This window comes from Phalacrocorax carbo, chromosome 14 (assembly GCF_963921805.1).
Source record: "Phalacrocorax carbo chromosome 14, bPhaCar2.1, whole genome shotgun sequence".
NCBI lineage: Eukaryota > Metazoa > Chordata > Aves > Suliformes > Phalacrocoracidae > Phalacrocorax > Phalacrocorax carbo.
This window is the reverse complement of record NC_087526.1, coordinates 1,224,077-1,236,337: the sequence shown is the minus strand read 5'-3', so window position 1 is coordinate 1,236,337 and position 12,261 is coordinate 1,224,077. Positions and strand designations below refer to the sequence as shown.

Genomic DNA, 12,261 nt, shown 5'->3' with positions numbered 1-12,261 from the left:
CTGTTTGGTAAACCCCACCCTGCTACATTCGTTCCCTCCCTCCCTCCCTCCCTCCCTCCCCACAAAGCGCTCCCCAGCTCTGCTGGGGCACGTCTGGACAGTTCTGTCTTACTGAGCAGCCAGACCCTGCGAGGATATTGAAAATCCTACAGAACTTAACTTTGGCTGAATTTGTCTTTACTATTTAGCATTCTAGAACACTAATTTGTAAATAGGATTGTAGTGATTTGCTTGTTCTGCATCCTGGAGAAACAAAGTCTATGAATTTACTTGCATTTTTCATCCCTTTGTACTTATGAATGGAGATCACTTTCACATATTAAAAAGTTATCTAGAACTACGTGTGTCTCTGAAGCACTACGTGTGGAGGGTAAATGATAGCAAAGGTATTTGAATACTCACTGTGCAAACACAAAGGAGCATGCCTTGCAAGCTACAGGCTTGTTTAGGCTTTGAAGAAAAAGTAATTTGAGTACTAAAAAGATTTTTAAAATCAGTCTGTTAAAACTAGTGACTGGTTTGGTCACACCAGTCCTGCACAGTGGCAGGTGTGCAGTGCGACAGCTGCATAACCAAAACCTCATCGAGAGCATGATTTACTGACGGGCATCTGACTGTGGTGAGAGCAAAAGTGTTCGTACTTGGAGCGACGAGTTTGATGTAGGCATATGTCTGATAGATACTGGAGTACCTACTTTTTGATACGTCACAAGAACTAAATTGACCTGTGAACTTTTCATTAATGTTGTAAAGGAGGAAACAGTTGTGTGCTCTTCAACGTTTTAAACAGCAAAACCATTTCACAGAGATCCTGAGAAAACACGTTGATATCTCAAGCAGCCTCGGGTAGGTATAAACTCTACTTCCCACCAGTAATGAAGAAGCCGCTCTGTAAGCCAATGACGAGAAGAGGCACGTGCTCTCAGGGTCTGCAGCTGCCACTCTTTGGCATGAGCATTTCTGGGTTGTGTTGAACTAATTATGTTTGTGAAGTGATGACTGAGACCAGTTACCTTTAGATTAATATGGTTTAGATTTGTCTTGTTCTCCCTTCCCCCCGCCTTCACAAAAGGGAGACGTACTGTCATTCTGCTTTTTAACAGAGGCGTGGAGGTTAGACTGGCTCCCAGTTATGCACTCAAGTGGCAGAAAATATGTTTTAAGAACAATGCAGGAAAAATACTTGTGCCACTTGCATCAGCAGAAGAGCTCCGTGTGTTTCTCTGCCTTAAAAGAAAACGTGAGCCTCGACTCATCCTGTTAGCAGACCCCCTGAACTATTTAAGTGACAATAACTTTTCAGTAAATCAGCTGAGAGTTCGATAACTACCACTTAGAGATGTTGATGGGTTGGAGATCTTTTTCCCAACAAAACCAGGCACTTGAAGTCCTAGAAAAGGTTATTCCGTGCTAAGAAAACTTGGTTATGATCCCTTCTCCCACCGTAGGCTGCTCTCTTTCACAGGAGGCTGCTGTCCGAGCACTTCAGACATTGCAGAATTTGTTTTGTGTCACTTCATCTAGGCCTTAAGGGATTATCCAAATACATTCCTTAAAAACTTTAAAAAAAGCCCAACAGTTTAATGGTAGTACAAGCACCTCTACCCGTTAAGCAATGAAGTAAAAAATTGGTTATCACCTTATGACTCCTGCATCATATTTGTCTCACTATCTGGCAAAGTTAATTTAATATTAGTGACCTCTGTAGTTAAAGTCAGAGTCCCAAATTCTCATCTCTTGTTTGTTGTCAGTGAATAGTAAGACTATGAAATCTGAACTGTAGCAATGCTTCATTTGCCAGAAAATTCCATGATAGAAAATACCATTTTATATAGTGATTATAGGTCTTGCACAAAAATAGCCTGTCTCACAGGAACACCAAGGATTGGGGATGGTTGTTTTAAGTTCTGGTATAAACTAGTATTTCAAACAAGCACTCCTCAAATCTGCATTTTAGCCTAGGCGAGAATTCCTTTTGAGATTTGAGGCTAACCACGCATTTTTTGAGGAGGCCAAAAAGCAGAAGAGGTAAATGGCCCAATAAAACCGGAGGAGCTTTAAACCCAGTTTGTGTAATCTTAATTTATCACACCATTCTAACTCTATGAGATGGAAGTTACCTGGTTTTTACATACATTACTGAAGTTCTATAGCAGAACTCCAGAAATGTGCCCGCTGGGCTCGCAGAGCGGCCAGCTCAACCGACACCTAAATTCTGCTGCTGTCTTCAGCAGGAGACCTTGAAAACACTGGTTGGTCCAGGCTTTGGCCAGCAGAACAGAGCAGAGGGACCGTTTTAAGACTCTCTAAAAAAATGTCTTTCAGCCAGCTTGCCTGAATTGCAGCGAAGCAAAGTGCGTTTTCCATCTCAAATACGCTATTTGAAATCTAGAGGTTGTTAACAGCTGAGGATGACGTAGGAGGTTATTAGCACAGGCGTCGTTTCGAGACACAAGGCAGCTTTATACAACAAAAACTCGGAGGTGGTGTGACCTGTAGTTTGACTTCTGCCAATACCTAGGCGCGGCAAGGACAGTCTGAGATGGGTCAGGGTAGCTGCATTTGACACGGCACTTCATTTCCGTGGGTGTTCATATGGGCTTGTAGTAACTGTTATTTTGCACTGACCTGCGGCTGGGACGGGGTGTTCAGCAAGTACGCTTCTCGTTCTTATAGTGCGCTCCTCTCCTTCCATCCCCTCCCCTCACTCCCTGAAGCATAGCTACAGCCAGTAAGCCTTCCTCCAAACCAAACAGGTACCTTCCTGCAGGGAGAGATGGACGGCTTTTGCTGAACTAGTTTTCTATCCGGTGCATCAGACACTAAAGTCACACTTGATCTCAGCATTTTCCTTTGGGTGCTGTGACTTAACCCTTTATCTACACTGGGATTTCTACTCAATCAATACCTTTTACATGATGTTGCAGAAATATCCGCATTGAAGTTTTATTTCACAAGCTCTTAATCTTACTGACAGTTCAAGTGACATTTAATGCTGCCATCGTCTTCAGCAGTAATATTTCCGTAGCAAGAACTTGCCAATTAATATTTGACCCTTTGACATGTATTTTCAAGACAGAAACGTGAATATTCACTCAATATTTTTCTAGGAAAATTCTATCATTGTTGCCACAAGAAATTAGTAGGTTTTAAGTACCCACTAATACAGTTACAGTAAACAGTTTACCATTTTGTAGTACATATATTTCATACACTGCTATGGTATTAAAACAAGTTTATTTCAATTTTTATCAGAACCGAAAGATTTCAAGAATATGTTGTGTGTTCTGTCTCTTCATTTCTGTTAATAAAGAAGCTGATATTTGGATAAACAGGTTGGTATAACTAAGAGTATTTTGTTCCGTTCATAACTAATTTGCTTCTCCGTAATACCAGCTCATTCGTAATAATCCTTTGCAATAACCTGCCTGGCAGGGGCAGAGGCATTGACTAGGTCTGTCTTCTGTTGCTTTGTATTTTAATTCAACTTCATCTTTCATCATCAGTCCCGCTAATAAATATGAAAAGGTTGAGTTCATTTATTTCTGCATCAGAAAAGCACTGGTCTCCATGGTTACTCAAAGCCATGTAGCTTTACTTTCACCATAAGCTTTTCCCCCCCCCCCTTTACAGAATTTGCATTGGGTCCTCCATCTTGAGTTTTTCACGGGTATTTTTAAAACAAGCATTTATTTCATTTATTTCTGTTTCTCCGCATTGTACTGTATGCAAAGCCATATATAACCTTCTCTTCCTAACATTCCTTATTCAGAGAACGGAGTGGGTTTTATTTCCCTAGACCTATTTTACAGTCAAAAAGAAAAAGCCAGCTACAGGTGCAGAGATGAACGATGCTATCCCTGGTCCTGGCGAAATAGCATCTGCGTTACAAAATGGCACATCCAGAGGTCCGTAGCAGAACGTTTATTTATACCATTCAAGATATATTACACAACAGCTTTTAAAACCCTAGTTTGAAATAGAGTGCTGGAAGCTTCAGCCACATGCAGTTTACTGAATTTTAAAATTTTGACATTGACTTCATGTTCTCTTGTAAAATCTGAACATTTCTGCATTTTTGAAGCTGGCAGTATTAGCACATTATGTGACAGTTTTAACATGCTATACTAGAGCACTCTCCAACATTCTGATCATCTGAAGTATAAAAATGTGAAGGTAAACAAAGGGAGGTTTGGTACATTTTCTTCACTGATTTAGGAAGCTTATCAGGTGCAGACTACTGTGATCAAATCTTAGAATAAATATTCCAGCCTCCCTATAGCTGCAATACAATCAGAAATTTTTAGCTTCCCTTCCCAACATCATGAAGTCTGAACTGTAAGAATAAACTCAGGCAGCCTTTCCTGAAAACCTTTTGGTAGTCAAAAATTAATTATTTTGATACTTAGTACCTACATAGTTCATAGGAAAAACATCTTCGGTAGAGTTTTAGCAGGTCACAGAAGTGTGCTGCTGCTGGCAGAGGATGTCCCTGAAACAAGAACAGGACAGAAATTAATCTTATTGTTAACAGGAAGGAATACTTCAGGGAGTTGACCATGTAAAAAAGCCGTGGGGGTGGGGAGAGGAGTCGGCGTCGCAGCACTGAAGTTACTTTCCAACACAAGATAATGGGCTCTGTAACCAATGCTGAAAACATGCAGTTGTTTCCTTTCACACCTGATTCTACAAACTTTGCAATCATTTTAGCTGGATTAATATTGAACAGATAAAAATAGAACACAGGGGAAATTCGTTTTAAAGCACAGGAAAATGCAAATGAATTAGTATCACTGGAAATACTGACTACAGAAGATATATAGAAAGGGATCTGGTTTTGCTTCTAGGGTTTTTAAGAATTCAAATAATTGATTAATCCTGAATTGAGGTAAAATGTTTCTGTAGTGCAGCAATTCAAACCTCTAGTGAAAACCGCAGTCTCAATGGAAAATGAAGAGCCTATCCCTCCCATAAAGTTAATGGTCTTTAGGCTCTGAAAATATTTCCAAAGAAGTTTGCTATTTAGATGTAACCCTCTCATTTATTTGTATTTAATTCTCATTCATGTGTTTCAAGCTGTGCCTCTGGTTACACACATTTCTTGATAGAATCCACTACTAATTCTTTGGAATAGTTACTGCATCACAATATACATCTAGGCACAATTTAAGGAGTAAATACTCCTCTGCACTATGACCTGGGTACTGGCTACCGAAGCAGCATTGCTGTGCCGCCACTGTCAGAGCAGGCGGGATGAACGGGGTCCTGCTGACAGGCGGGATTTGCACACCTCGGAGATCAACACCGTGCCCTCAGAGAAGGGCGCTTCCCACCTATTGGGGTACAGACACTTTGCTATGGGAGAAACATACTTTTGGTGATAGTCATCAACTGATGCACGTGGGTTTGAAGTTTTTATGTGCAGACCTAAACAAAAGGAGATTTTAAGTTTTTTCATCTAAGATTGAAAGTCAACAGTCATAACCACTGAGTAAGACAAGATGAAGAATCTGAATAGATCATGTAAGAACTACTAGTGATGAGGTTCACCTTTGCAAACTAGAAAGGAGAAAAAACCCTAACCAAGGAAGCTGTAAAAATAGCCAGCTGTAACAAGTCACGGTGGAATACTAACATTTTCTGTATTTTCCATAAAATGAGAGAGACAGAAAAGTTAAAAATCACTCCAATTTTCAAAGTGAAATAGTCTGCCCTTCATTTCTAGGGCAATAGTACCAGTGGTCATACCAGGAGAAAACAAGGCAGGAAGTGTGTTACGAATGAGAGTAGTTAAACGTAGCAGGCTGAGTGACAATCTGTTTGCAGGAAGCCCTGATCAGGGCAATCAAACGTGGCTAAGAACACGAGCCCCACAAACTAACTTTAAAAGTAGACTCAGGATCTCCCAGCCTGATTTGTAACCAGTTATTGTGGAACTGCTTATTCTTAGCACCAGAATTTCTGCAAACAGATGATGCCATGACTACACTGAAAATTTACCTTTTTTTTTTTCCTTTGAGCTCCCTGCACTAGTAATCTGATTCTTTGATGATAATACCTTATATAGCACTACAGGCAGTATAATTCACAGATATGCTTAGTCCCTTCTGACTGGCAGGTAACACACATACAGATGTTTTCTATATACCCTCTTGACACAGGTAGTTCTTTTGGGTCACTTCCTGTAACGCCATAAATACTTACAAAAGTGACTCCTCCTGCTTTACATCTCCCCACACCAAACTTTCATCAAGGAGCACTCTTTTACCAGCTTATGTTAAAGCAGCTACTTCAATCTTCATTATCTTAAGGTATAGCTGCTGAATCAATAGTAAATGAGCAGCAAAGACACCAACCCATATGACTTGACAGTATCTTATGAGGAAGGGGTCTGAGAAAAAGCTTTCTTTCACAATGGTACAAATGCCACACCAGGTTAAAAGGCAAGGGCATGAGGAATCTCTGAGCTGTGCACATCACACAGCCTGAAGATGAAATAATTACTTTGGGGTCAGGCTGCTGTGAAACTTAAAGGAAAAGTGATATGGTTGCGTTGGGGGGGAGAGGGGGAAAATGTCCTGGAGTTCCAAAGCCTATTGAAGTCATCAAAAGAGAAAGTTTTAAGTAGTAGCAAATAGCTTTTCACCTCTAGATCACTTGATTCCTGTCTGTCACAATCTAATAAAGGCCAGATTACAGCCCTCAGAAGGGAGGCGCTCTCATTAGGATGGCATCCATACCATAACATACAACCACCAGTGACACTGACTGCAGCAGTAGCTCGCCAAACGCCAAGTGCCTGTAAAATGAAACTGTGTTTATGTCTAATCCAGGCTATAAAGGCCTCGGGCGAGGTTCTGTCATTTCACTGGCGCCAGTAAGCACCTATGGCACCTATTCAGTGCAAATACATAAATCCTTGTTTCTCCTCTTGTCTCTCAGGTCAGGCTTGAGGCAGCAGAGCGCAGTGTAACGAGCTTATATCGTACCTGAAATACAAAAGCTGAAAACAGATCTCTGTTGAGATGCCCTATATTCTTTGTCCCAAACTTGGAAACTATTTATTGACTTAAAGATCCAACAGAGAGTGAATAAACTGAGGAAATAAAGATTAAAGGCGTTATAGAAGAATTTAGCATCTGGAAGGAAGTCCAACAGGTTTAGATGAAGCTAGATCAAATAGAAATGAAAGGATTAAAACATTTGAAAGGGCTTTTGAAAAATAAGGTACACACAACAATTCTGCACTTGCAGGCAAATAAAAGAAATGGCATGTATAATCATGCCTGAAAGATTAAAACTTCTGGTGGAGCTTTACAGACTTCAGTCAGTTGCATTTTAACAGCCAGCTGAGTTATCCGGTGAGACAAGCTGTGTGACATAATATCTAAGGCACTAAAAGCACCCCTCGAGAAATGCAGTTTGAAGCCCCTAAAAGCCAGGTCCCCAGCTGATAAAGCTAAATACGCGAGAGCAGTAAGAAAATGACCCATTTAAGAGCACAGTGGTTACTCTGACAACTGCAACCCAGCATCAGAACAGCAATGCTGGGTCAAAAGGTGATCACTTACAGGTCGTATCACATCCAGGAAACAGCTTAATTCACAGACAGTTAGCTTCTACCTTCTATTGAAGAAAAATAAAGGCTGGGCTGAATGTGTCTGCTTGCTCAGTTTCATTTTCACAGCCAGACTTAAGTCAGACTGCACAACAATGTTACATTTAAGGCAAACGCTCTAAGAATTACTGATACAGACACACAAAATCATTTCCTTTCTATCCAAGTATCCACAAGAAGGGCCAGAAATCCACTGTGGTACTTTTATAAGGCAGATGTAGGGCACCTACCCCTCAGGGACCATGAGCCCAGCCCAGCTAGACAACCCATCTGTCCGTCCCTGGCCATTCCCTTTCCCAACAGCCTCCCAGACAGATCAGGAGCCGGTAGCACGTTACCTGCTCACACGGAAAACAAATATACTCTGGGAGGCAGCTAGGCAAGCGCAGCAGCTATGGCCTCTTCGTGGCGCAGGGGCACTGGTACAGCTACCAAGTGCCCCGGCAGAACGGTTTGGCATCGTTATAAGGACTTCTGTCCCTATTCCAAACAGTGTGTTTATCCAGGCTATTTGCAGTGTGCCTGACTGTTACAGCTAGAACACTGAGCTATTTTCACAGACAGGGAAAATAGTAGATTACCTGAGAAAAGGAAGAGGGATATTATTTCACGTAGAGGAAAGAGGTTAACCTTCCACATGCTGTGTCTCTGGAAACTTAGCTGGCAACTTGAACCTTCATTCTTACTCTGTCAGCAATCATTCCAGATCCACTCAAAAAAAAAAAAAAAAGCCTCCTTTAGGGCTACCAAATGTAAAGCTTTGGTAGTTCAACCGAGACGTATTTACAGGAACTGAACTGGGGTATTTATCCCTCTGAACTGAGCTTCTGATCAATTCTGCTGCTTCAAAGCAGAGAAAAGAGCAATAATAAAATATTTCATCCATGCTGCTGGACTGCAGTGCTGACTTTGCCTGAAGTACTACTCATGTTTCCAGAGCTCCTGGATCCATTTCTTTTACATCTGCTGCCTACCACCTGAAGCAGCACTAATATACCTTTCCCTTGACACCAATACACGTATTTGCTCCTGTTAGTTTATAGTGAGAGACGGCAAAGCTTTCTGGAGTGGATCAGCACCACTGCAGATATCCAAAGAAAACACAGCAGCTCAGAGCACTTCTCTACAGAAACCTGCAACAGCAATTTGGACTGTGCTATGAAAGATAAAAGGGGATTCTTGGCTAGCTGGCAATAATTATTTTTCAGTTTTGGTCATTCTCGCAGGTACTAAAATCAATACCTAGACTGCAGAAATCAAAACAGGGAAAAAACTGAAACCTGTTCCTTCGACAGCTCCAACACCAAGCAATCATTCTCACTTTTTCCAACAAAATTTCAAAAATTAATATTTTTATTCCTCTCAATTTTAATTTTTAATATAATTTTATATCACAATGGTAAAATAATTTTCATTTCTACTAAAATAGATTTAAAGTTCAACATTAAAAACTTACTACTTAAAAACCTATCAACTTGGACTCTTCCAACCAGCCTTTTGATTGCTGCCAGCCCATCCAGCATGGTGCTAGGGAACTCTTGTGAGACACTTTTGGGAAAAGTATGAATTCAAGAATCCAAATGTTCTTCACACATCAGCTCTGATGCTGAGCACAACAAATCCTCACCCACATGTTCCCTCTTAAATGCTTGCTATGTACCACGAAAGTAATTCAATACGGATGTTTTTAAAAGAGAACAAGGGGTCTGATGTCCACTACTGCCACATCAGAGACTACTTCTGCTTGGGCTGGCTTCCAAGGGAAGCCATGGGTTTCCTTGGGAAACCAAGGCAGAAAGGTTGCGTGATGTGTCCCAACAGACAGCGAGTCACGGCAGAGCCCAGATTTAAATCAGGACCAACAGGGGAATTCTAGCAGAGGCTGCAGCACTGGTTTCAAACTTCACTGCCTACAGCTGTCCTACCCATTCCTCCCCCAGAGGTTATTTTTCTCTCAGTCAGCAGAAGGAAGTGTCTCTCCTCATTGGAGCCACCCTAGTTCAGTCTGGTGCACTACCTTCAATCACCGATGAATGCAGATCTGTACTAAGGTACCAAAACTATTAATTGCAAAAGCCAGAGCACGGGTGTAAGTTCTCCTCTTCAGGACAGTAGCAGCTTTGTCCTAAGGCAGACACAGTAATGTCAAAGCACTTGGAACACAAGCTTCAGAGCCCAGTTTTTCCTTGTCTCCCACAGTACATATATTTTACCCAGTATGACTTGCAAGAGTTGGATGCCATTCTCGGCTTCACATGCACAGCATCTTTACTATCTCAGCAAGGTAAAGAATGCTATCTATCATGCTTTAAGCACGGAGTGTGACTGGATGAGGAGAACAAGCTGCAGAATTTTCTTCCTGAGAAAATACAGAAGTCTTTTCTGATTCTGGTCCCTGCACCTGCCATGAGCTGGAGTCGGCCAAGCTGGACATCTGACCACACTCACAGCACTCCAAAAAATTTCCAGTTACAGCCTCTGCAAATTCACTCTTTACAGAATTCTGTTTGAAGACCACCTTACCTTCTCCTTTTCCTTCAGGTCTGTGGGATTACTGTGAAGGCTTTCCAGATGGTTATTGACTCTTGCATCAATTTTCTTATCACTGATTGACTGACAGGGTGGGAAGTTCTTCCTATGGTGGTCTGTTACCAGTCTCCTAATTAGAGGACAATATAAAATTTGAGGCAAGCTGTTTCCAAACATAAGGCAATCATATAACTTCCTAGTATTATTTATGGTCTCAAAAGCACAGTAAATAGTTCACAGACAGGCTGGGCAGGTTTCATTCTTAAACAGCTCATGAAGTAAATAAGACACAACAGAAACAGGGAATTTACTAATTAAGTGCATTCCCTCACCTGTTTGCTTTGTAACTGCAAAGGCATATGCCTTACCCTTTTTAGCATGATCATATTATCATCTCAGTCATAAATCAGAGGCTTTTTTTTCCTCTTGTTCTAAACATTCTGTGTCAGGATTTCAGAGCAAAGCCTATTCCACGCAAGCTCCAGAAAGCATCATACATATCCTTTTGGCTGAAATTTGTCATTAAATGACAACGTTTCGCTTACAACTTGTGACTAGAATCTCTTCAAGGGAAGGACAAATCGGGCTTTCCTTTGTGAAGTACAGTACGATGAAAACATGTAAAAACAGCCAAACAGGTATTTCTAGTCCATAAATAGTAATGAGATACATAAAGTCAGAAGAATTTAGAAAAAGCACAGGAGAAAAAAACCCCACAACCTCCCCTTTTTTCCCCTCAGTCTCTTCAGCAAAGATCTACTGAACAGCTGCAATAATGATTGCTGCGCAAATCAATAATCTTGCTGAAGCCAAAGGAAAGTACAGTTTATTAGCTGTTCAGTAAGGAGACAAACACAAGGATTCAGCAGCTCTTCTCCTGCCAAAAGAGTGTGGGATGCAGGAGAGATGTGACAGCTTTGAAGAATCTCACTGCAAAATGTGTTCTAAGAGTATAGTCTAAGATTTTGTCCTTAGGCATGTTATCCACCAGGCTTTCTTCTCTTCAGTGATGGATCTAGTTTCTCACTAATATAATCATTTTCCCGATATACTGTTGCCAGAAGGAGCATGTCCTTTAAAAAGGAAAGTCTGGATTTGTTTTCTTGTTGCCATTTGTGATGGGTCTGATAGTCCGTGTCTATGAGGCTTCCTAAGGCAGACTGCCCCAGCTTCAGCACTCTCAGTCTCTCAACTTATTTCTGAACAAGCAGTAATATATTTGGGGCTGCTCCTCATGCGTTAACTTTCAGGAAAGCCAAAAGGGAGTAGGAGTGAAAGAAAGAATGAGACAAACTAATAACAATAATCCTAGCACTTCCACCTGCAGGCGCACAAAGGGCAGAAACTGGCCATTTGATCTACACAACATCCCTCTAACACAAGTGTTCTCATTTTACTAGTAAGATAACTATGCATTCTTTGCCGTGGTTTTTGCTTCAGGTCTGCTCCCAGACTTCCCTGGTCCCTGTCTAGTGGCATAACCTAAGGAAGTGCGTAAGACGGGCAGATCCAAATACAGCCTATTAGAGTGAACTGGGGAAAAAAACACCCAGAAAAAAACCAGAAAAACCCATGGGACCAGATGGATGCATTTGAAGCTGCTAAAGTTGCCGGTTCACATCATTGTGAGGCTGTTGTCAGTCACCTTAAAGGTCAGGGCAATCAGAGGAGGTTCTTGATGACTGGAAAAAAGCTAAATGTCATGCTTATCTTCAAGACGGCCAAGGAGGAAGATATGGGGATCTACAGGATGTTCAGCCTAACCTCAGTCCCAAAGAAAATATGGAGCAAATCCATTTGGAATACATTTCCAGCACTTCAGGGAGAAGGAGGTGATTGAAAAGAGTCAGCGTAGATCCAAGAAGGGCAAACAATGGTTAGCCAACCTAATTAACAGCTGGCTAGAAAGCAGCTTTGCAGAAAAAGTACCTAGTGGTCCTCAGAGACAAGCAGCTGAACCTGCATCAGCAGAGAGCTCTGGCAGTGATCAAAGCTAACAGCAAACTGGTATCAGTACGAGCACAACCAACAGGCTGAGGGATGTGATCTCTTCCCCCCGTTTTGGCAGGAGACTCAGTCTGGAGTACCATGCCTGGTTTTGGGCTTGCTGGTTC

The 12,261-nt window shown here is 41.5% G+C and overlaps 1 protein-coding gene across 2 annotated transcripts in view; it reads right to left on the bottom strand.

Annotated features, from left to right (window-relative positions):
- Positions 1–63: 63 nt before the first annotated feature.
- BCAS4 (breast carcinoma amplified sequence 4) overlaps positions 64–12,261 on the bottom strand; it is a 47,063-nt gene continuing 34,865 nt past the window's right edge. Inside the window, exons 3-4 of one of the 2 annotated variants that reach the window (XM_064465232.1) lie at positions 4,417–4,492; positions 64–2,764 (exon numbers count right to left, since the gene is read on the bottom strand). In XM_064465232.1, the coding sequence (XP_064321302.1) occupies positions 2,763–2,764; positions 4,417–4,492 (78 nt within the window). In that variant the 3' untranslated portion in view covers positions 64–2,762. Of the gene's footprint in view, positions 2,765–3,220; positions 4,493–10,141; positions 10,278–12,261 lie in introns of those variants that run through there. The other variant, XR_010375158.1, reaches the window with a different exon arrangement.